General features: G+C 43.0%; 1 protein-coding gene across 2 annotated transcripts in view; it reads left to right on the forward strand.

Moving 5' to 3' along the window:
* Positions 1 to 25543, forward strand: part of CXXC1 (CXXC finger protein 1) — a 29839-nt gene that overhangs the window by 3710 nt on the left and 586 nt on the right. Inside the window, exons 4-14 of one of the 2 annotated variants that reach the window (XM_081951362.1) lie at positions 575 to 717; positions 3083 to 3241; positions 3408 to 3434; positions 8096 to 8203; positions 10927 to 11111; positions 12050 to 12257; positions 16190 to 16300; positions 18848 to 18897; positions 23457 to 23553; positions 24422 to 24574; positions 24852 to 25002. In XM_081951362.1, coding sequence (XP_081807488.1) covers positions 575 to 717; positions 3083 to 3241; positions 3408 to 3434; positions 8096 to 8203; positions 10927 to 11111; positions 12050 to 12257; positions 16190 to 16300; positions 18848 to 18897; positions 23457 to 23553; positions 24422 to 24574; positions 24852 to 24998 — 1388 coding nt within the window. In that variant the 3' untranslated portion in view covers positions 24999 to 25002. The remainder of the gene's footprint in view (positions 1 to 574; positions 718 to 3082; positions 3242 to 3407; positions 3435 to 8095; positions 8204 to 10926; positions 11112 to 12049; positions 12258 to 16189; positions 16301 to 18847; positions 18898 to 23456; positions 23554 to 24421; positions 24575 to 24851; positions 25003 to 25543) is intronic. The other variant, XM_081951363.1, reaches the window with a different exon arrangement.

The raw sequence follows: 25543 nt of genomic DNA on the forward strand, positions 1-25543 counted from the left end.
ATGAGGCATGGGAAAGCAACTAATCAAATAATAAAATATATTGATTCGATATAAAGCTTAAACAATAAACAAACAATTGATTCTAGATGATATTTTACAAATGGCAAATTTATGGGTTATAACCCTTTCCCAGCTGAGTTTCTTTCTTTCTTAACACTTGCAAGTGTATTTAAGGATTTCCAGAATATGCTGCCTATTATTTAGATGCTGAGAAAGCTAGTCCTTTTCGCTTATCAAAAGAAATGGCCTTTGACCGGAGCGCTAAAGTTAGAAAAAGAGGCCTATACTGCCATGCTAAAATACTAATATACACTTTTAAAAAGCCTTAAAATTCCAGGTAACAAATGAAAATGATCTCAGCTTCCTGCTATTTTATTTCTAAAGGAGAAAGTATGTTCCGACTGTTCCTTTTGCTTTACTTTGGGCATAATTGTTTTAAGATTATATTCTGTTTTTCCAAGTAACACGGAAAAGCATACATAGTGTTAATATAAAATAAATCAACCACATTCAGATATTTTTTTTTGAAATGGGATGCAGATTCTCATAATGTATATCACTATATCTTTTGCAGAAAGAGACCCCACCCTTGAAATCCGATATAGGCACAAAAAGTCCAAGGAGAAGGACCGGGAAGGTGACCGGGAACGTGCTGAAAAAGATGAGATGCGTGTGAAAGCCCAAGAACTGGCCCTGGAGCAGAGCCGCAACGCCAAAGTAAGGAGTGCAATAGAGATTACATCATCTTACAGGACCTGGCATTCTAACTCCAGAATGTTGACACTGATTTGAACTGTTGGGTTCTCGGCTAGTATACTGAAGCAATTGCCTTTCCCTAACAGTTGTGCCCAGGCTATTTATTGTCATTTATTAGATTTACATAGCCACAAGATCGAGATTTAATGCAATCAAATAGGTAAATACCATACTTAGTTTCTAGCTACTTGGGGACCCAGCTTTTGTGGCACGGCAGGAAGATGAAATCACTTTTAGAAGATCGTAGTATAGTTACAGATTCCTGAAGCCAAATTGCATTTATAAATTCAAGGCGTTCCTTTCAGTCTGTTTAGTTAATATGCTAAATCAGATTCTCTTGAGATTTTCTTTCCCTTTCCTCATTGTTACTGATATGAATGCTTACACAAATTATTATTTATTACTATGACAAAAAATATGTATTTTAAATCAGATGTGCCTCCTTAGGGTATATTTAGAGAGCTAGTTTCTGGTAGTGGTTAAGGTCTGTACTAGAAACCAGGATACTTATAAGTTCTAGTTCCCCCTTTGGCATAAAGGATCACCCTGTCTCAGCACAACCCACCTCACAGAGTTCCTATTAGGAGCAGGAGGAGGAAATATTTTGTATGCTGCCTTTAGTTGTAGAAAATAAAGTGGGGATATAAATCAAATAAATATCAGTTGGGCAACATCAGTTGCTTTTGTTGATATTTAATGTTTAAGCAGCTTTGATTTTGAATTTTCCTTCTGTATTCTTTCTATAAATCTAACCAAAGGCCCTTTTGAATCATGCACAGTGGAATAGGATTCATGAGATTTTGACTTGTGCAATTTTAGAATGCCCTTTATATTGCTTATATTAAAGCTTTCCATTTCCCTCCCTTCTTCAGCTGAAACCACTTCTCAGAAAGTCCTTTTCACCCAATATGGATAAAATACTTTAATTCAATTTACATGTCCCTGTTGTGTTTGGGGCAATGTGTTTTTGTGTGTCGTTACCCAAAGAAAAACCACTTTTATCCAATTCTGGATAATTTCCCAGGTTTGGGAAGCACTGGCGTATATGGAATTATGTACTAGCAGTTGTTTTATAAAATGCAAAACATAGACATGATAAGTCAGCAGGACCATAATGGGAAAGTTTAAAAAGGAGCTTTGAAAAGATTGTTTTCTAATTCTGTCACTTTTGATCTAAATCTAGGAAGGTTTTATTAGAATTGAAAAGCACTAGCTGTGTATTAGGAAAAGCTGAATTCTCCCAACTGAACAAGCCATGGTTACTTTTAATTGTGGGATGTATCTCTTCTAGAAGCTGCTAAACAATTCTGTGAGATTCATCCCTGTAGCCTGAGCACGCCCTCACTAAAAGAATACTCATCCGTACGGTGTTTCCCCCCAAAATAAGACCCTGTCATTTCTTTTGGACCCCCAAATAAGCACCATGTCTTATTTTCGGGGGATGTCTTGCCTGCTTATCTTAGGATCACCACAGCCAGGCCTCCCATGCTCCAACTCTTGTTGCGCTGCTTCCCAACTTCTGCGTCCGCTTGCGGCCAGATCGTCGCGCCGATGCCACCCTAGCACCCATCGGGCCAGTGCTGCCACCCACGTGCACAACAGCACAACATGCCAGGTGACATCCTGCCAAGAGCGGTGGCGCTGGTGCAACATGCCATGCAGCACCTGGCTGCAAGCAGCCACAGAAGAAGTCGGGCACTGGTGCGACAGGTGTCGAGGCATGGGAGCCCTGCTGCCACTTGCTGCATTGACCGTAATAAAACAGCGCGAGGAATAGATATAACTGAAAACTGTCAAAATCATATTTCCCTCTCTATTATGAAGAACTGAGCAACCTGAGTTCCCCAGGCACCATTCTTATGACTCTGGAGGCACCTGTGAGGATGGGAGTTGAAAACCGGTGGCGTATTTCCCCATCACGATGAGTTGGAATACAGTTAACAAATTACGCTAAATGAGTGTTAACATACCCTGCAAAAACAACCTTGATTTGCCAATTAATTTTACCCCTTCCCCCAGTCCTATTTCCCAACTCACTCATTATTACCATTATTAGCCCAGGACAGCAAAAAAAATGTTGTGTGTAGCCCTCAATCATGAGAAGGTTGCCTCAAACCCAAGAGATGAAGCTTACTTGTGCGTAAACCTGAAGTGGAGGTCCTTGCCCGTGATTAATCTCGAGTCCTTGCTTGTGCATCCTGGCTATTTTGAGGAATACGGCGACTATGCAGAGCGGGGAATGTTTGAGACTAAGCCAGAGACAGAGCTGAAGGGATTCCTCAGGTTCAAAGCCCTTCTCACATCTTTCTTGTATTCTTATTTGCAGCAGATCAAGCGCTCGGCCCGCATGTGTGGAGAATGTGAGGCCTGCCGGCGCACGGAGGACTGTGGGCAGTGTGATTTCTGCCGGGACATGAAGAAGTTTGGTGGGCCTAACAAAATCCGTCAGAAATGCCGCCTGAGGCAGTGCCAGGTTCGGGCTCGGGTGAGTGTCGTGGTGGGCAATTCCCTGCCCTTGAGATCATTGCATGTTTTCTCTAGGGGGCACTTTCTTGGCTGCTCATTCCCAAGAGGCAGCCACCTCGAATTTGAAGCTGTTGGTTGTGTGTAGCTCACACGTGATTTTTTTTTTCCCATTCTTTTCTTCCTAGGAGTCCTATAAATATTTTCCAGCTTCGGTAAGTTTCCTTTTTCCCTCCAGTTTTTTTTCGTTTCTTTTTTCTTTTTTAAAAAAATCTTAATGATCAGGATTAAGATAATAAGTGAATACTAAGTTTGGGACTCCTGGGATTTTTTTCCCCCCTAGATAGGGAAGCAGACTGAAGGTTGGCCTATACATCCAATACAATGAGGTGGTGATAGCCTAGAAGTGGTGGACTGAACTATTTGAGATTGTGGGTGAAACCTCTCTCTTTTACATACAGGTATTCCTCAACTTACAATGTTTCCTCTAGTGACCGTTTGAAGTTACCCTGGTTCACACTTAACGACCGTTGCAGCATCCCCATGGTCACGTGATCAAAAGTTGGCTGCTTGGCAACTGGCTCATGTTTATGACAGTTGCAGTGTCCCGGGGTCAGGTGACTTTTATGACAAGCAAAGTCAATAGGGAAGCCAGATTCACTTAATAACTGTATTACTAATGTAAACACCTGCAGTGGCCCATTTGACCGTGGCAAGAAAGGTCATAACAATGGAGCGAAACTCACTTAACAATCGTCTCGCGTAGCGACAAATTTTGGGCTCAATTGTGGTCATAAATCAAGGACTACTTGTACATAGCACCTGCGCCCATCTGAATCTCCCACTTAAAAGAGAAAAACCAACACAGAAGAGGGAGAAAGTTTTCCCCTCTGCCCTGCTTTGGGTTTCCAAACTTTTTAATTGGATGAGGTTTCTTGTCCTCTTCTTCCAACCCCAAGTAAGGCAACCGTTGTGATTCCTAGGCCTTTTCTCTGTTTAGTGATGCAGTCCACCCTTTCATCTTATCTCCACCTCATTCTGCTGCCTGTATAGATCCAGCTTAACACATAGCGGGGATTCGTATTTGACAGGCCGGGTGCTGGAAGACTTGAGATTGCATGCTTTCTGTATTGTATTAGGTGGCAGGTTTTGCCGGGCCGTTTGGCCTTGCTTCTTGGAGCTCTAAGCCTTTTTCTCCTCTCCTCTCCTTTTTATTTTTTATAAAGAAGTGGGTTTGGGGAGTCTTTTTTTGCTGCTCGCGCTTTGCCGCTTGGCCTTCAGCAAGCCCCATTTTCTCTGTTTGCCACTCTGGGCACAGGAAGAGAAGGGTGTGTGGTTTGCACTGTCTCGGTGCCTGGTGCTTTTGTGAAGCCGGGCAGAATGGCTTCTTTAATGCTTTCCTCTCTCTCTCTCTCTCTCTCTTTCTCTTTTCTTTCCCCACCTTTTTCCTCTCTCTCACTGCTTTTCCCCCCGCTCTCTTCCCCACTTCCCCAATCGCTCACTAGATGTTACGGGGGCGGGAGGATGATCTGCAGATGCTAAAGGAACAGCTAGAATCGGCTGCCACACCTGAGCCTCTGTCGGATGATGATCTGCACATAGATCCCGATTTGTATCAGGAGCTTTGTTCAGGGGCCTTCGATGATCAGAACCTGGTGAGACCTATGGTAGACCCATTGCCTTGGGATTCCTAGGTCATGTTGGCAGGGTAATGCTTGCTTGGGTAGAACCACAACTGCCCTAGGATATAGGGCATGTCCTGTGTCCCCCGCCATTGTCATTCAAGGCCGTGGAAGGACATCTGTCAAAGGTGTTGGGAACTCCGGCTAAATGTTTGGCTCAACATTTCATGTGGGACTTGACCCACTTTCTCAGCATATTTCAAGCTCCCTGCTTGCCCACTTTCGACTATTCCTTGAGCCTTTGTATCTTCAGTTTATTCTCCAGCAATCTTTTTTGCCTTGATTTCCCCCTTATTCCTTTTATCTTCTCCCTCTGATTCTTCCCCCCACCCTCCCCGCTTCATCTCAGCTCTGCTTTTTCTGCTGACTCCTCTGCCTCTCTTTCTGCAAAGATGCCCAATTCTAGGCTTTTTGCTTGCCTCTTGCCCTTTGCTTAGCCGCCCGTAGGTTTTCTTGTGGACGTTTCATGTCTCTCGCAGAAGCTGCACTATCAATCATCGTTCCATGGACAGTTCTTCCCCCCACCCACCCTCCCAGCCCGTAACTGAGAATATTTGTAAACAGTCAGAGATTGTTACTGTTGTTTTTGTCAGGCAAGCTCTTGCAAATTGCCACACGTGGCATATAAAATACGGGTCTTTGATTTGGTTCCTAAATTTTTTCGTTCACGTAATTTGGTTTTTCAAATGATTTCAGAAAAGGTCACCGTAGCACGCTTAGCCTGAGCCTGTAGTGGGAAGTGCAGGTAGCCATGGCTCGTTCAGCAACTGTTTTCGAAGTTACAAACAGTGCTGAATGAGGGGATTTAGGGCTGAGCCTCAAAGCCACGACAGCATCACCACAGTTCTTGGATTGCAGTTCAGGCATTTGGCAACCGCAATTGCAATGGTGGCCGTGTCCCCCTGACCCATGTTATCGCTATTTGTGATCTTCCGTGCTGACTTCTACCAAGCAAAGTCAATGGAGAAGCCTGCGGGAGGTCACGAATGGCCGTCACGGGACGTTGTGAGATTCGTCTAAGGCCTGCCGCTGGAACTGCCATTGTAAGTTGGTGGGTTCACATGATATTGCACTTTGCAACAGCATCATTTAGAAAGAGTATTCCCAGTCCCAGTAACTGCCGTTAATCTAGGACTATCTGCATAATAACCTCTGTACAGTGAACTAGAGTGTAATAGGCACTAAAGAGCCATTTTTTAAAAAAATTAATACAAATGGCCAGTCTTACTTTGCTTATTTGAGGCTGGGTTAGGCATTTCTTTTAATGAGACAGTGCCACCCATCTTAAGGCATCATAATATGCTTTTGTTAGGTGCTCTATTGATGTAGTATAGATATTTCTCACTTACCTCCCATTCGTTTACTGACCCAGCCATAACCTATTCACACCCTTTGCAGCATTCTTCAGTCATGTGATTGCTATTGCAGTCAGCATGCATTGTCTTATACCTGACCTATGGGTTTTTCTTACACCCCCCCACCACCCCCCAAACACACAGAGTGCATAGCAGAGAGATTGGAGAGAAAGGGACTGCAAGGAAGTAAGCTGTTTGTTCTTGTACACATTGAAAGCAATGTGATTCTGCCAGTAGCCTGATGCTTCCGTACTCCTTTGAAATCTTTTTCTCTCCAATCTCTTTCTTCTGTGAAGGAGTTGGGCAGAAAAAAAGGAAGTGATTTCTGTAGGCAATTGGTCCTTTGCCTGCCCCTCCCCCCAGAGCAGAAAGATTGGAAAGAGATTTCAAGAGAGTAAGCTCTTCTATATATTGAGGGCAGGGTGATCTCATGGATAGTTCAAATCTGACAGCTGCAGATGTGCTAGGCCAGGGCTGTCAAACTCCTGGCCCATTGGCTGGATGAGTCACATGCTGGCTACGCCCACAGCCCATTTAGCGAAGGGGGGGAAATGTCCCAATACATCATGTGATGCTGCCATGGCGATGTGAGTTTGACACCCCTGTGCTAGGCAAACAGCTTACTCTCCTGACATCTCTTTCTCTCCAATCTCTCCTCTATGGGTAGAGCAAGCAGTTGCTTTAGCCAATCGCTCCTTTGCTTGATTCTATCTCGCCACAGAGCGGAAAAATTGGAAAGAGATTTCAAGAGAGTAAACTGTTTGTTCTTTCATGCCTCAAAAACTGAATGATTGCACTGACAGTGAGAAAGAGTGAGGCAAAGGGGAAATTGCCTACATACATTTCTTGCTTTTTCCCCCTCCTCCCCATAGAGTGGAAAGATTGGAGACAGAGGGGTTTCAAGAGAGTAAAGCACATAGCACGTGGTTCCCATCTCTGGGCTAGAGTGCAAAAACATTGCTTTTAGTGTACAAGACAGTAAGCAGGCACTTGGGCATTCAAAGGCAGGGGAGTGGTTAGGAGTCAAACAAAAGCTGGAGGTGTGGAACTGGGTAGTCTTATCTCTTTCCAGTTGGAAGTCAGTCACATGCTTTCCCAATTAGTGACTGTTTTACTTAGTGGCAGAGCTGCTGATCCCAATTAGGGTTGTTAAGCAAGGACTATCTGTATAACTACAAAGCACCTAACTGGCAAAGGTATATACTTTCCATGTCTGTTGGCCATGCTAGCTGGGCATTTAAGAATTCTAACTCAAATGCGTTAGAAAGATCCTAGGAAGCCGGAAGGAAGTTGTGTGAATAGAGTGACTCAGAGTGAGTCCAAGGCAGATGTTACACTCTTATGGTTCCCATAAAACGGGGGGTTTTATATTTGCCTCTGATAGAGGTTGAATTTCTACTCAATTTGAGATGTTGTTGTGTGCTTAACTAATAGTTTAAAGATCAGCAGCATTGACTCCTAGGCCAGATGCGCTTTCCTCTCTAAATTCCAATCTTCATGAAGAAAAGAAAATCTTGGATTGTCAGCATCTGTGACAACTTGGCCATTAATGGAGCTGGAGCATGCAGTTTCATGTATTAAATGCATTTCTATTTTACATTTTCATTGTTCTTTTTAAATAATCCCAAAATGTATTACCCTGGTTTTTGTTTTTTTCCCCTCAAAGAGGTTCTATTACACAATAAGTTGCTGGCCAGAGTAATAGAATTACAGGGATGTATTTCCTGAAAGAAGAAATGGAAGCAAAGCTGACAGCTGTTTGGCTTTTCTTTTAAAAGTCTTGTTCTGGAAATGTTAAACTTCCCCCCACTTTTTTTTGTGTCTTATTCCTTCTTTTAGCCATGGCTCAGTGACACAGACGATGTGCCCTTCCTTGATCCTGTGTTGCGGAAACGTGCAGTGAAAGTGAAGCATGTCAAGCGCAGGGAAAAGAAGTCAGAGAAGAAGGTAAGAACCCAACAGGGCAAGTTTCCAAGATGGGAAGCGGAATTTTTTTTTAAAATATATTTTTATTGTTTTTACATTTAAAACAGTGCAGCACCGCGAAGTCGAAGTGACCATACAATCACATTATATATAAATAATCTCATCCAATAACGGTTAGCCTACTTAATACATTATCTATCCTTCTATCCAAACACATTATTTACAGTTTGTTCCAGTCTTGTCACCTTGTCTTATACCAATAATAAAATCTGTTCCAAACTTCAAAATATTCCGATTCCCCTTTATTTTTTAGTTCAAGGGTGAACTTATCTGCTTCCGCACAGGCCAAAATTTTTCTATCTAACTGATGGTGTATTTTATTTTTTCCAATACTGCGCATAAGTTATACGCACCGCAGTTAGTATGTATAATTAGATAAAGCACATCTTTATAATATAATATGCTAATTAATATAATTAGCATGTATACGCACCACAGTTAGTATGTATAATTAGCATGTATAATTAGATAAAGCACATCTTTATAATATAATATGCTAATTAATATAATTAGCATGTATACGCACCGCAGTTAGTATGTATAATTAGCATGTATAATTAGATAAAGCACATCTTTATAATATAATATGCTAATTAATATAATTAGCATGTATATAATATGCTAATTAATATAATTAGCATGTATAATTAGATAAAGCACATCTTTCTTATACCCCTCCGGCATTATGCCTAGGAGAAAAATTTCTGGTTTGAACAAAATTTGATCTCGGAAGTGGGATTTTTAACGAGAAGAAAAATCACATTCTAAAGCTGTAATTCCTTCCACAATGTGCTTAGAAGTCCATCAGAGTTGGCTTTCTTTAATGGTTTGTGAGGGACCTATTTTTCGTTTTCTTCCTCCTTGATTTAAAATGGCCAAATCTGAGACATCAGAAAGAAAAGAACTTCCTAGTTTACTTATTTATTTATTAGATGTATATCCTGCCTTTCATTCAGGAGCTCAATGCAGCAGGCAGAGTCCTTCATCCTCCCATTCCCCCACCCCACCCCCACCAATAATCTTATGGGTTACAGCTGAGCTGAAAGTGACTGCCTGGCCCTAAGTCAACCAGTGAATTTCTATGTTAGAGTTGGACTTCAGCCTAGGTCTCTTCAGTCCTACCCCCTTTGGCACCTTAACTGCTGTATCACACTGGCTCCCAAACTCCCTTGGTTGCCAATTGCAATCAGCCATGTGCTAGATGTGCAAAATAGAACAGCAGTAAAAAGGAGGGTGCCTAACAAATAGGAATCTTGATGCCGAGCTATCCTCTAGACTGGGAGTCCCCAACTTTTGGTCCATGGACCAGCACTGAGCCACGACATGCCAGAACCCGGGCCACACAAACAAACAAAGCCCCTTTCTGTGGGATGCAGGCAGCACCCGAAACCACGCTCCCTCCAGTGCGCAGAAAAATCTCTCTCCACAAAACCAGTCCCTGGTGTTCAAAAGGTTGGGGGCTTCTCCTCTAGACCAGTGTTTCTCAACCTCAGAAACTTTTTAAGATGTGTGGACATCCCAGAATTCCCCAGGTGGGAGATGGCCCATCCATTTTTAAATTATATTAAAAAATCATGGGTGGTTTGATTTTGGCTTAGCATATTTTGTGAGCTCAGCCAACAGTAGTTAATTGTATAATGTACAACATAAACAAGCCAGCTGGCATGATTTGTGGATTTGGCCACTACACTGTTGTCATGACAAAGAGTGTTGGATTTGGTGTGGGGAGACCCAGGACCAAATCCCTACTTAAACTGAAAATCTTTGGATGACTTTGAGTCACCATCTCTTAGCCTAAACTACTTCAGACCGAAAGAGGTAGGAAAAGATACCATCTGCTTTCTGAAGGAAAAGCAGAATATCACATAGAAACATTTTTTTTCCGTCCCGCCTTTAATTGAAGAGAAAAATACAAGAATTGCCCACCTGGTAGCTCGAAAGCATGCAAATGCAAGTAGTTGAATAGGTACCACTTTGGTGGGCAGGTAACAGCATTCCCTGCACCTTGGATTAAAGTCATGCTGTCCACATGACCATGGAAGTGTCTTTGGACAATGCTGGCTCCCTTGGTTAAGAAATGGAGATGGGTACTGCCTCCAGAGTTGGAAACAAGTGGATAGGGGAAACTTTTACCTTTACCTTTAGTCTTATGGGAGATGCTAAAGTGAATAGGTGGTGGCTTGTAGCCGTTTTGTTTTAGTAAGAAAAAGATGGAGAATCTGTGCTTCCCAAGTCCAGGGCTTAAATTGCTATATATACTGAGTCTGAAATAGTGTTTCCTGTTTAGATCAGATCAGGATCCATCCAGTCTAGCCAGTGTTTCTCAGCCTCATCCACTTTAAAATGTGTGAAATTCGGTTCCCAAAATTTCCAGCAATCAGAATCCACGCTAGCCCGGGAATTCTGGGAACTGAAACCTACACCTCTTAAAGTTGATGAGGTTGAGAAACATTGAGCCTGGCCTTGATTTCCAGTTTCAACCAACCATCTGTTGAATGCAAGAGCATTGAAAAAAACAAAACAACCCAAAGGTGCCCAAGAAATATGAGTCTTGATGTTGAGAAATATGGGCCTTCACATTAAGAATCTTCTTACTGGGGGAAAGAAAGGGGCTGAAAGTGGTTTGATTTCCCTTTGGAAATCTCTATAAATAACGAGCCCTCTTTGTGCCTCTTGCTCTGCAGAAGGAGGAAAAATATAAGCGACACAAGCAGAAGCAGAAACACCGTGACAGATCAAAACATGCCGAACGGGTGGACTCCAAAGATCCTTCTTCTTTACATCAGTGCCTGGGTCCCGGCTGCATCCAAGCTGCCCGGGCTACCTCCAAGTACTGCTCCGATGAATGCGGAATGAAGTTGGCAGCCAAGTAAGAACGATGTCTCCTTGGTGCCGTTTCTCCTCGGTATTTACTTTCCAGCATGGATTAGGGGAGAGGGGGACTTTGCTTGTGGAGCTGGAGTGAGATGAAAGGGTAAGATAGATATTGGTAGTGAAATGCGGGGCATCATCCCCCCGCCCCCCTTGCAAACATCAGCTGTATGGAAAGAGAGAATTATGGTGAAAGTAAAAGGGACAGTTTTGGGAACTAGCGTTATAATCCATAATAGAAACATCTTATGGTAGAAGAGCACATGGGCTCCTCTGATGCCAGTCTTTGGTGTGGAAACTTTTGGTGTGGGCAGCAGTGGGGAACTATTTTTGTAGTGCACAGAGAACTTTTAAAGCACCTTTTCCTTCTACACATATAAAATACATTCATGGCTTCCTTTCTTTAAAAGCATCTGAGGCATTTGCTGTTTTATTATGCCTTAAATCAGGGGTCCTCAACCCCCAGTCTGGCATGTCAAAAACCGGGCTGTGCAAACACGCAAAGCCCTATCTGGGGAACGGAGGCAGCACACCAAACTGTGCCCCCTCCAGTCTGGGGAAAACCCAGTGGTGCAATTCAGCCAGTTCTATCCGCTTCGGGCGAACTGGTAGTGGTGATGGCAGGAGGCTGTTTTTGACGCTCTGCGCATGTGCCCTCACATTTGCGAACCGGTAGCGTAGGTAAGTTGGTTTCACCCCTGGAAAAACCTCTCTTTGTGGAATCAGTACCTGTTGCCCCAAAGATTGCCTTAAATAGTCCCTTTCAAGCTTATGATACCCTTGAGGCATATGAATTGCATAGGATAACATGTTGCATCTTTCATAGTGACCTGTGATCTTTCATATTGACCTATGATTGGTTCCCTCCCTCCTTCCTTCCTTCCTTCCTTCCTTCCTTCCTTCCTTCCTTCCTTCCTTCCTTCCTTCCTTTCTCAGCCGCATCTATGAGATCCTTCCACAACGCATACAGCAGTGGCAACAAAGTCCATGCGTAGCGGAGGAGCATGGCAAGAAGCTGCTGGAGCGGATAAGGCGGGAGCAGCAGCAGGCGCGGCTTAAGTTGCAAGAAATGGAACGCAAATTCCATGAATTGGAAGCTCTTATTGTCCGGGCTAAGCAGCAGGCTATCAAGGAAGATGAAGAGGTATCTGGAAAATGTGGAGGAGGAAGAGACAGAATTGTTGGACACTATCTTAGAACAGATAGGGGAGCTTGGATAGATACAGCTAGAGCTTTTGGGCATCTTAACTCTATACACCTGTTTTTCATCTATGCAGCTTAGATTGTAAATCATCCAGAGTCAGAGATTGAGATAGGCGGCTGCAGAAATGGAAATAAATATATAAATAAATAGACATAGATTTGCAAATATTTCTAAACACCAGTAGCTTTTGTGTGTTCCCAAATTACATTGAGGCCATCTCTATAATGTCAGAAGAACTAAGCAGTTATTCATCGATAAATATTTTTCATTGATGAAAAAGCTTTGTTAACTCTTGATTTAAGCTACAGAGGAAAACACTGTTAAAAGATAGGGTATCTATCCGCTTGTCTTGATGAATTAATTAATGAGAAATCAGTTGCTTTAGCTGCTACTTATTCTGCCAGTCCATTGTATTTGTCCCGAGTTTGCTTACATTAGCATCATTGGCTAGTTGAGACTTGCCAAACCTGATAAGTATAATTCTAGGTTGAAGTTAAAGTGTAATGGTGGAACTCCTGACCATTTCTTTTGTTAACAGTGCATTAACGTGTGAGGAAATAGCAATAATTCTTGATTAGAATACTAAGAATTATTTTAGAATGCTCTCAAACAGTTAGCCCAACCTCTGTCCCTTTATTTCCTAAGCAAATGATTGTTCTTTCCCCAATTATATTAACAAAGTATAATCCAATACATGGAGTGTATTGAATTGCCTACCTCCTCCTGCTCTGTGTGTGGCGCTTTCTGATGTGAATTTTGAGTGGAGTTTTCCCTGAGCCTGAACCCATTATGTGCTGTGTGATATTGCTGCAGCAGTTAAAGTACCCTGAACTTTTCAGTTTCCTGGCTGGAGGGACAAAAAACAGTGGGCAGAACCCGGTGAAAAATAGGTCAGTAGTGATGTGGTGGCAGATACCTAATTTGAGGAAATCGGACAAATTTCCCAAGGCTGATTTGGAGCAGAATTACCATTGTGTATTGAGAAGTGTGAAATGGTACAATTTACTAGTCTATGTAATGCCCTAGAGCAGGGGTGTCCAAACTTTTTGCAAGGAGGGCCAGATTTGGTGAGGTGAAAATGTGTGGGGCCGATCATTCAGCCTGACATTCTTTGAACCCTTAACATTAAATGCGAATTGACTACCGTATTTTTCAGAGTATAAGACGCACCAAGATTTTGAAGAGGCAAATTAAAAAAAACGTTTTTACACTATCCCAAAAATGGCCCATTTTTCACGAAAATTGGCCTTTTTTTTAAAGGGCATGAATAGCCTTTAAGAGGCTTCTAGAGTGCTCCTGGGGGCTGGGGGGGGGGCAAAGTTGAGCAAAAAATGGCCTGTTTTTTGCTCATTTATGCCCTCCACAGCCCCCAGGAGCACTCTGAAAACCTCCTAAAGGCTATGCACAGCCATTTTGGTGAAGGGGGCAGAGTTTTGGGAGGCAAAAAAATGCTATATTCAGTATATAAGATGCACCCAGATTTTTAGCCTCTTTTTTGAGGGGAAAAAGATGCATCTTTATACTTCGAAAAATACGGTATTTTATGAAAGACTAAACAAATAACTCCAGTGGGGAGAAGAGGCTGCGGGCCGCTTGAAATTTGAAAAAGGGCCACATTTGGCCCCCGGGCCGCACTTTGGACATGCCTACCCTAGAGAGTCAATCTGGTGTCTTGGTTAAGGTACTGGATTAGAAACTAGGTGACGGTGAGTTCTAGTCCCTCCTCAGCCACAATGCCAATTGGATGACTCTGTCTAGTGGCTCTCTCAGCCCTAAGAAGGCAAAGGCAAATCACTTCTGAAAATCTTGTCAAGAAAATTACAGGTAAACCTCAGGTTATGGCCATTTGTTCAGCAACCATTCAAAGATATGGCAGTATTAAATGAATGGTACTTACTACTGGTTCTTGAAATTCCAGCCATTGCAATGTCCCTGCAGTCACATGATCAAAATTCACGACCGCAGGACGTATCGAACTCCCTTCTTCCTCCCTATCTTCCCACCGTCTCTACCCATTTGGCTGCCCTTCACTTCACCCACCCCCACTGCTGCTGCCCCCAGCTGACGTTTGGCAAGTACTTCTTCACGCAGCTGGCCTGGGATCCATGACCTGGTGCAGACCCAGTATGTGCATGGCAAAAGGCAGTGGAGCCTTGCCTGCTTACTGTGTCCGGCAGGCAAGGGCAGCAGTGCAGAAGAATAAGTGTGAGATGTGACACTGCAGAAATTGGAGACTGCAGTGGGAGAGGAGGGCAAGGCGGGGTTGCACTTTGTTGCTTGGGAAGGCAACCGCGGCTCCCCAAGTGAAGATGGCTATGGGGGTGTCATTCCGGGTGGCGGCAGAACTGGAAGAAATGGACAAGGGCTTCCCAGAAGCGCTGCCTACATTTTACACCTTCCGTTGGAAGAGCTCCTGGTGAACTGCTCCGCAGGCTTCAGCTTGTTGGAAACGTCTGGGCCTTTGTGAGGCTTTCCAAGAGGGAGTCTGGCAGAGAGGGTCTGTTGGTGCTGGGCTTGCCTCCCACCCCTCTTTGGAGACCACAGTCCAGATCTTCAGGAGCGCTTCCAACGTGAGCTGCAGAGTATGCATTCCATTTTCCCACATCCTTCTGCTTCCTCCAGTTCTGCCACCAGCCTCAACAGCACCTCCTGCACAGCTGCCACATAGGCAGCCACCGCTGCCTTGCCTGGCAAGGCAGTACATTAACTCTTGCTACCCCATCTTGCTGCGCTCTCCACAGTCTGTGGGCTATTGCCCCTTGCTGTAGTGGCAGAAGATGGGGCTTCTCCACCTGCAATGCTGCCTGCCTCCTTCCTGACTGAGCCTGTTCGGCAGATGGGGCTTCACCACCTGCCACACTCACTGAGTGCTTTCTGGGACTATGCCCATGCCCGGTACCTGGATCCTGGACGAGCAGGGGGAGGAAGCCAGTGAAGGTCAGCATGGGAGAGTGGGGCTCAGAGCAGGGGCAGATGGAATTCAGGGTACCCAAAATGTAGGGTACTCCATTTCCGCCCAGCAGAGGTTGGGGGAGGGGGGAGATAGTTGTAGCCGAGGCAGTTGCATAGGGCAGGAGAAATGTGAGGTCCTCACCTAATGACTATACAGTCTTGGCTTGGCCTAACTCAGCAATCTGGATTGCTGGGACTGCTGTCGTTAAGTCATGTGATATATGTCCATTACCAGTGGAAACTCCTGTTCCAATTAGGATCATAATCCAAGGACTCCCTGTTCAGGGGCTAGCACTGACTTGAAGGCGCATGTACACACACAAACACCCTCCCCTCCCCCAAGACTTAATAACCTGGCTCTGCAAGCTTGGTTGGCAAAATGGCTAGATCTGCATATAGTGCTTCATGATAGTATGATTTGTTTAATTAGTGTTGTGTGATACTATATTTTTCTCACCATTTTTAAAAAAAGATATAATTCAAGACGGGATACCCAACATTCCTGCCTCCTATTTTCCTCATAACAACAACAATCCCGTGAGGTAAATTTAGCTGAGAGAGAAAGAGACATTCCGTCACTCAGCTGGCTTTCATGCCTGAGGAAGGCCTAGAACTTGCAGCCTTCTGATTTCTAGCCCAGCGTATTCATCACTACACCAACTGATCCTCTTTAAGGCTTAGTTTTCTGAGTGTATCCCATGACGTCTGATTTGTTCAACAAGCTGTACTTAAAACCAAACCACCCTCTCACCGCTTTATGCATGAGTGCCACAGCATAATTCTCTGCACTTGGGTTGTTACCAGATTCTTGGTTCTTCTTTGCTTGCCTGGTTGGATTAAACGTTCTGTACACATAGGGGGGTAAGGTGCTAATTTCTTTAAAATTCAATGTGTTGTTTTGGCCTCTGCTTGTTTCTTAGACCAGTGAAGGAGACAGCGATGACACAGATTTGCAGATATTCTGTGTTTCCTGTGGCCATCCCATCAACCCCAAAGTTGCCCTTCGCCACATGGAAAGATGTTATGCCAAGGTATGTCGGTTTTCCCAGTGCTGCTTCAGTGTGCTGCTGAATTGCCTTTTGAAGGATTGTACAGGTAGTTCTCAAGTTACAACCACCCGTTCAGTGAAATCCAGTGCTGAATTTTTTTGGGAGGGGGGGGGGGAGATTTACAGCCGGTCTGAAAAATTGCAACAACCCCATGATCTCTGTGCAAAGTGGGTTGAGAAGCTGATAAGAAAGGTAGCAAGTTGCTCCTGCCACATTTTCTTGCAATTAGCTCCACCGTGGAATATGAAATTCCCTGGGACATCATATTCTGTAAGAAACTCCTGCCTACCTGGGCTCCCTGTGCCTGCCCGCGGCCCTCGTTGTTCTCCCTGCTGCCCTCGTTTGTCTGGTGTAAATGCTCACCTGTTGCCTTTGCTAGTCTGCCAGCACTTCCTACCACACTGGCCCATCCACCTGTGCTCCCCCAATGCCTACCTGCAGTTCTTCCCCCATGACACACCCTCCTGCACACCTGGCACTCTTCCTCTTCCTGCTTAATAACCTTTGAGGACCTGGGGTGGTGATGATGACAACTGGGATTGCTGTTACTAAGCGATGTGGTTGCCTAACACTGCATTATGACCACATCACTTAGCAATAGTAATCCTGGACCCAATTGCCATCATCAACTGAGGACTACTTATACCCAAGCCATAAGTTGTCTTCCTTGCTTCAGGTTAGTGTGAAATATTGGAGGGAATCAGTAAATAAATCATGGTTCATTGTTGGATTTTTAAATGGCAGCCGTGGCTTAGTATGATTTGCAAAAGATAGCCGTATGCTCAGCTTCAGTTGCCTTTTAACTCACAAAGTCACAGCATTCATGACCACGGATATCAAATAAGCTGGGCAGCAACAACAAATCATATTGTTAATGCCTTTTTTAAAACAAGCGTCAGAAACATTCATGTTAGCTATGTTGGCATGAAATACTTCTGTGTAGTCATTTTAATCATTCTTTATTCAAGCTTAATAGTAAGTGGTGTGTGATGGTGAAAAACATTTAAAAGCATGGGAAAAATCCTTGGGAAAAAGAAAGAGTATTCTCAGTTAAATAAGAGTATTTGAGAATGAAAGATGCCAAGGTACAACAATGCGAAAGTCCAGGTATTTAGTTGTAGCTTCATGTGATTTATGAAGCCAGCCAATTATCATTTATTCAAACAACATTCATTAAATGAAGACAAATTACTATTGTTATTTCTCTCCAAGTTTGTATAATTAAGGCTTCAGGAATTAACGTGTCAGAAAGGGTTACCTAACCTTTAGGGATATGCAAACTGTCCATGCGTGGAACATTTTCAGGTGGTGAAACAAATGAGGCTGTTGAGGGCAAGTGTGATTTATTTCAATGTTCATCTTAAAACTCTGAACTTTGGACAGTAAACGATAATATAAAACATCATACAAAGAATAAAAACAAGACACAATAAAAAATTGATTGGGGGTAAATTGAGGAAAAAGCCAAGTAGTGGCTGATGAGGAGTGAAGGTTAGTGTGTGGGCAATCCTTCTGTTGCCATCGCAGGGGCTGTATCCCTAGAATGGTACAGCTAGTCCTCGACTTACAGCAGTTCATTTAGTGACCGTTCAAAGTTACAGTGGCACATGACTGTTTTCACCCTTACAACCGTTGCAACATCCTCATGGTCATGTGATCAAAACACAGGCACTTGGCAACCGGTTCATATTTGGGAGAGTTGTAGTGTCCTGGGGTCAGGTGAGTCACCTTTTGCAACTTCTGATAAGCGGAGTCAATGGAGGGTGCCGGTTTCACTTAGCAACCCATGTTACTAACTTAACAACTGCAGTGATTCACTTAACAATTGTGGCAAGAAAAGTTGCAGAAGAGGGCAAAATTCCCTTAAATGTCTCACTTAACAACAGACATTTGGGGGCTCGGTTGTGGTAGTAAGTCGAGGACTACCTGTATACTGTAATCCACTTGTCCTTTAGTCTTCCTATCACCTTCCTTCCTTCCTCCCTGAAACTGCTGCTGATCATGAAGCCTATATAACTCCTTTTCGCTCTTGCTCCTTCGTTAGCCTTCTCAATACTTTCCTTCCCATCCCTGAATGGCCGTTGATGGCTCATTGCGCTGTACTCCACAGGTCTGCTCACCTCCAATCTTTTCCCCTCCGCCCCTCCTGCTATTGCGTTGCCAGTGCCTCATATGAACACAGGTGACCCTCACTTAATGGCAGCTTTACTTGTGCTTCCATTCCGCGCTATCCTGTCAGAGCTGAAGAAGCTTCTTGGATGAGAAGTGAAATGTCTTCAAAGAAAACAACAACAACAAGGAGGTCTGGTTGCCTCCTGAAAAAGCACCCTTGGGTTTACCTGTACTTCTACTTTTGAAATTAACAAAGTCTTGCAAAACTTTGCATGAGATAAGCAGTTCTCTGAGCTTTCATGTTAGGTACTGACACTCAATAGTATTGATTGATGTTTCCTCGCTTAATGATGACAAGTGATATTTTTCTTCTATCCAGACTTTACAACTGTGCTTTACTGTTTCTTCCCTCTGCAGTATGAGAGCCAGACATCTTTTGGGTCTATGTATCCGACACGTATTGAAGGGTAAGAAATCTTGAGTTCATTGCTACCAAACCCTGGCCACCCAGACTCTTTCTATTCATTTGAGATAAAAGTATATTTTTTCTCTCTACCCGAATTTCCTGATAGTCCTAAAGTTAAGACATCCCCTCCCTAGGAAGAATAGACAGGTGAAAAAATAATAATACAAATTCCTCTCTTTTAGGATCATCTTCAGGGATCCTCTTTCTTTCAGATAAACAACTATATTTCTCTTATAGAAGTAGACGTTAGAAATAGACATATAGACATTTCCCCCCTTCTAACGAGTATTTGTATAATGAGGATTGTCATTTTCCCCTTTCCTTATATTCATCCAATTATATTTCCTCTCCTTCCCCATGAAGCATACCCTCATTGCATTGCCATTCTTTTTAAAAAAATAATAATTATTTTTGTTATTTCTTCTGGAATTATGATGGGGACTGTGTAGATATTTGTGTGTGAAATCGTTTATAAGGGTCTTCTCTGTTACATAACCACTTTGAGGGGAACAGCAAGCTTTTAAAAAAAATCTTTTTAAAATTCCTAGGCTCATGTTCACTTGGTGTGAACGTTCTCCAAACTTCCCATTTTAGGGAAGGTTATTGAAAAGGTGATGATGACCCAGCTAGAAGACATGGACTGTCTCAGATTGCTGCTAGTGAGGATTCAGAAGGAATGGATGGAAGCCACATTCTTTGCCCCTGATGAAGGACTTTTGTTTGTACCTTGGTACTGTTAGACCTTTTGGGCTACCATAGAATCTTGCTGGACTGCCTCCAAACACTGGGGGAATCACAGGCTCTGAGCTCCGGAGATTCTGCTCTTGCTTGTGTGGGTGATTTAAGTCTGTAATCAAGCGGATGGCCAGCGCTGCAATCCAGAGTACCTCGAGGTTCAGTGCTATCTGCTGTGATTAATTAAAGCTTGTATGATGCCATAGGAGAAGTCATCTGACAGTTTGGGGTGAGGTGCCATCCGTGTGCAGATGACATCCAGTTGTACATTGTTACCCCAAGTCAGATTAGGGATTCTGTTGAAAGCATGCCTGGAGGTTGTCAGGATCTGGATAAGGTAAAATAAGCTTAGACTGAATTATTGCAAACCCTAGTTGCTTTTTGCTCAGCATTTGCGAACTCCAGCCCTGCTACTTTCTTTTGAATGAGGTGACAATCTCTTGAAGGCAGTTGTTTGTCATCTGGAGGGTCTCCTGGATTTGTGGCTACAGCTTAAACTGCAGATACAAGCTGTGTGAATGTGTACTTGTGTTGCTTGCCCTACCTTGGCTGGTATGCCAGTTGTGATCCTCCTAGGCTAGGATACTTCAACCACAATAATGCACACTTTGATCTTTGCTCAGTTGGATTATTGTAACGCCCTCTTCTTGGGACTGTCTTTGAATGTGATCCAGAACCTCATTCAAAATATTACGATTAGACTGTTGATGAGATAATCCTATCGCGTTTAGATGAACTCCACTACTAAAGTTGTTGCAATAATTACAAGAAGAAGGTGTCTGGGACCAATTCACAGCGCAGATCTATGAAATCCCAGAGGGCATAATATCAGTTTACCTGAAGCTTTGCCTGGCCAAGGTTAATCTGACTGTGTAGTAAAAATATTATGATGTGAGGGAGAGATAGACCAAGTGGCAGGCATTTAATGTCTTTTCCCCCCCTTTTGTTCTTAATCTGTAGTTTTACTCTGTCATACTCTGCTCAGTGACGGTAGATGGGGATGAGTTACAAAACCTGTGAACTAAATAAATCAGTAATCAAGTTAGCAAACGCTATAAAAGAAGCAGGAAGTGTCTCCACCCCACACGTATAAACAAAATGAATTCCAGTATGCAGAGTTCACCCTCAATTTAAAAAGCATGATGGGTCAATAAGGCAAGGAAGCAGGCTGCCAATATAGGCAGTCCTTGACTTAGGACCACGATGCAGCCTTGGGATTTTGGTTGTATGTTGTGGTTGTAAGTTGAATCACTGTGTGACGGGACTTGATTTTACAACTATTTTTACGATGGTCATTAAGCAACTGACTGTGGTCATTTAAGGGAATCATATGGTTGGAAGTCCAAATGCAGTTTCTCTAATGGACATTTTTTTTTTTTTTGCTGGAAAGCTTTGGAAAATTCAGTTGTGTGACTTGTAAATGCAAGCTGGTTGCCAAGCACCCCAAATGTGATCACATGACCTCGGGGCAGTGCAGCAATTATAATTTTGAGGATGGGTTGTAAATAACTTTTTTTTAAAAGAATTTTATTGGTTTTTAAACATTTATGGGAAAAGGTAAAGGGGTACATAGAAAATTTTGGCAGCTCCCACGATAGTGGTAGAAATCCCTCCAAATCTCACAATTTTTACAATATTAAAAACAATGTATAAAAGATAAGCAAAAAACAGAATCTTATTCTACATTGTATCAACCATGTGTTCAATCATTTTTCCTTTGTCACTTTCTAGTATATCAACAATTACAAATATTTCAAATACTTTTATTTTTGTGACCTGAGCCTTTTCGATATTGCTCCTTCCTCCCTGTCCCCAGGTGGAGCCACAGCCCCCCCTCCTTCATATCTTGTACCTTGCTACCCTTTTCACTACCTTCCCTGTGTTCGTCCTCTAGGAGAGAGAAATGTTTTTTAATGAAGGCTTCAGCCTCCTGCACTGTATTAATTTTAATTTTATTTCCCTCCCAAAAGATCAACATTCCCTCTGGCAATAGCCATCTGAACCAAACTCTTTATTGTATAATTTCTTTGATAAGGAGGAATACTTCCTCCTTCTTTCTCTTATCTTTTTCGGAATTTGCTTAAGAATAGTGATTTCTTCATCTTTATATTTTAGTGGTCCCTCCCTTTGGGCCCCAAGCACCTCCTCCCTTGTGGTCCTCCTGAGAAATTTAACGTACCTCCCTTGGAACATTATGACTTCTAGCATATGCTGAATTAATCCTGTAAACCAGATCCATATCCCACCACAACTGTTCTTTGTCTCTCTTAATGTATTCTGCTAAAATTGTACTCATAATATCCTTAAGGTCTTCATTTTCTGTCTCTGGTAGGTTCTGGAATCTGAGAAAAAAGGACATTCTTTCAAATTCTATTTTTGCCATGAAGTTTTCCAATTCTACATTTCCCTTCCGGACTGCCTTAACCTCCTCCCCCAGCCCAGCCGTCCCCTCCTCCAACACCATAATTCTCTGTTTGTTTTCTGAGATATGATGTTGAACACCTCTGAGTTCATCTTTAAGATCTGTCACCTCTTTTTTCAGCTCATTTTGACCCCTCATAATTTCTTGAAACATTTGGGTAACAGATAGCTCTTTTGGGGTCTCTCCAGACCCTCGTTGTAATTGAAGTAATTTTCGTTTGCTGCATGCTTGGACTGGAGGTGGCAGACGCAGGAGCCGAAAATGACTTGCCCATTGGTAGTTTCTTAGGCCCCATTTGTCTTAAGTTCACAGATGTATATAAGTCTTTTACAAAGAAAATGGCATCAGCGGATTGCGCAGCTGTGCCGATCCAAGGAGGCAGGCAAACCCGAAAGCGAAGAGTTAATTCTCCTTCACCGTTCCAAGACACAGAGGCACACCAGAAAGGGGAAAGTCAAATAATCAAAGTCCAGGAAGGCCACGTAATAGGAGAGGTCCCGGTCTCCCTCAGAGAGGGTAATAAAACAATACCAGAGGTTTTTTTTCCCCGAAGGTAGTTTCAAAAGGCAGACTTCATTTGTAAGTGCAAAAACAAAGACGGAAGGGAGCCATCTTGGCTCCTCCTTTCACAGGGAGAAGAACGGAGATCTCCATAAAGTTTTTTTAAAAAGACAGCTCAGCAATCATCTTGCAATTATGATAGCGATCTTTCTCACATAGTTAGTTCAAGTGACGAGTCAGCCTTTGTTCTCTCTCCATTCCAATATAGAGAGAGATAGTTCAAATGCCGCTTAATCCGAGGGGGGGGGTAAAGAGAAGAAACACCCCCCTCTAATCTTCAGTTTCAAATAAGTTGAACACGAACTTACAGTAGTCTGCTAGTTATCCTTTAATGACGATTAAGGAGATCACGTTGGCTCCCCCACCACCAGCATTCAGCCGCTCTTCCTTAGATAAACTCCTTCCTCCCGGAGCCCATTCGGCAAAAGGGCGGACAGCCCGAAGCTGTCCCAAACCCCCCCTCTGCTCCCCAGCTCTTAGGCGAGGCTGAAAACACCCCCACCGGCTGCCGCCGATTCCGGGGGGTTTCAGCGAGCCGCCCTTCGGCAGGAGACCCCTCCAAGGCCCCCTGTGCTCCTTACGGAGCCAACCGAGGAGACGAGCGGCGGACAGCACGTCTGTTGCCAGCAGGACCCGGAAGTGATCTCCCGTAAATAACTGTTTTTGAGATGATCATTAAATGACCAGTTGTAAGTTGAAAATTGCCGCTATATCTGGATAGGAAGAGTACAAATGGTTGGTACTAAATTTTTGCAGGCTTTTTAGCTTTGGAAAAAAAAATAGTGTGGGAGACATGTTTGAGGTATGTAAAATTATGCTTGGTGGTTGTTTTTTCTCCTCAGAGCTACTCGTCTTTTCTGTGACGTCTACAACCCACAAAGCAAGACATACTGTAAACGCTTGCAAGTCCTGTGCCCAGAGCATTCCCGTGACCCAAAAGTAAGCACAGAGTTGCATTCCCTTTTAGGGGCCAAGGTAGATCTTTGTGGAAGTTAGCCATTGGTCAGAATTCAGTAGAAAAGTACGTAAAGGGGACTCCGTGTTTCTGCTAACAGTGCAAGGAAAGTGTAGACTGCTATATAAAGTACTGATCTGGATTTCATTTCAGAATAAAAAATAAGTTTTTAAATCTTAGAATTTAAGTATTTTTTTTAATTGGATTTATATGCCACCCTTCTCCCAAACCCTAACCCTAACCCTAACCCTAACCCTAACCCTAACTCAGGGCGACGTACAACATTAAAAAAACACATATTACAAAAGTTAAAAAAGAAATTAGATAGAGTATCAAAAAAAACCCCAATTAATATGAACAATAACATTTTAAAAATTAGATTAAAATTAACAATTAAATCAGTCATTTATTTTATTTTGTTCAGGCCAGGAAAAGCCAACTTTTTAGGGCGTGTCGGAAGGATCGGAGGTCGGGGATTATGCGAAGCTCTGGGGGCAGCTCATTCCATTTATATTGTGTCCGCGCGTATATATGTATACATATGTATACAGATACACACATACATAAAGATACAGTTTTGTACCTGTACAACTAAGTTTGATACAGATTCTGGCAGTATCTGTTGTACCTTTAACTGGGGGCATGGTGGAGTAATATTTCCCCAGATTAGGAAGACTGTACTGTCCAGAATAAGTTATGTAAATGATCAAATCTGTATCACCAATACTGTTAGAATTGCACCTTATCCTTAGCTGCCTTTGGGGTGTCATAAGATGGGGCGGTATTTGGTCAGGGTAGACATAGCTCTCGTTTTCTCCTGCTGAATCTTGACTCTTTGAGTTTTTCTCGTAGGTTTCGGTAGATGAGGTGTGTGGTTGCCCCATGGTAAAAGATGTGTTTGAGCTCACTGGAGATTTCTGCCGGGTGCCCAAACGGAAATGCAATCGACATTACTGCTGGGAGAAGTTGCGCCGGGCTGAGGTGGACTTGGAGCGAGTGCGTGTGGTACGTTCAGGATCTTGTAGGAACGCAGAGACTTAACCTTTTGTTAAACATTTATTTAACAATAATGTTATAAATCGGACCGCTTAGCCTCTCTAATACAGAATATTTCACATGGGCTGGCATCAACTCTTCAGCTTTTCAGCTCCAGATCAACCTGGGGATGTCGAGGAGTGAACAGGGAGCCTTCTCTCTCTATAAGATCTGTTAAAGAAATAGTTTCCCTGAGGTTGACCCAAGAATGTTGATGGTAATCTAGGATGTCTTTATTCACTGGCAGTGGTACAAGCTGGATGAACTGTTTGAGCAGGAACGAAATGTTCGGATGGCTATGACTAACCGGGCTGGGTTGCTTGCCCTCATGTTGCATCAGACAATCCAGCATGATCCACTGACCACAGACTTGCGCACAACTACTGATCGTTGAGCTGGTGAGTTAATTGGCTTGGTATTACTCTGGGCTTTTGATTGGGAAAGATTGAATGTGTCCATCCAAGTTCTTAAGGAATTATTGAGTCTAGGCAAAGAAAGTCTAGGCTCTAGGGCAGGTCTGGATGCCTCCTTGAAATGGGGAGAAGGGGCCATATGTGTATATTTATTCTACAATTCCTTGTGCTGCAGGAACATATACAGTATGTAATATCTATTTTAGGGATAGTGTTTATTATCCCTGATCTGATCAGCTATTGTCATAAATCTGAGCCCCAAGAACTGATTATGCCAACTTCTTATGGCACTGAAAATGGAATTAACAAAAGAAGATATGGGGAACATCAGCTGTAATTCTTGGCTCAGCTAAGATAGAATGAGCTCACACATTATGGCAACCCTTAGTGTGCCTTGTCTGTTTGTTTGTTTTTGGTTCATATGTGTGCAGCAAATTATTGGTTATTTAACAAACTAGTTAAAACTATGGTTTATGCAAAACATAAATCCAAAATCTAAACTGTATTTCTTACCTCAATATTCATT

Source organism: Natrix helvetica, assembly GCF_964273705.1.
Source record: "Natrix helvetica genome assembly, chromosome: 1".
Taxonomy (NCBI): Eukaryota; Metazoa; Chordata; class Lepidosauria; order Squamata; family Natricidae; genus Natrix; species Natrix helvetica.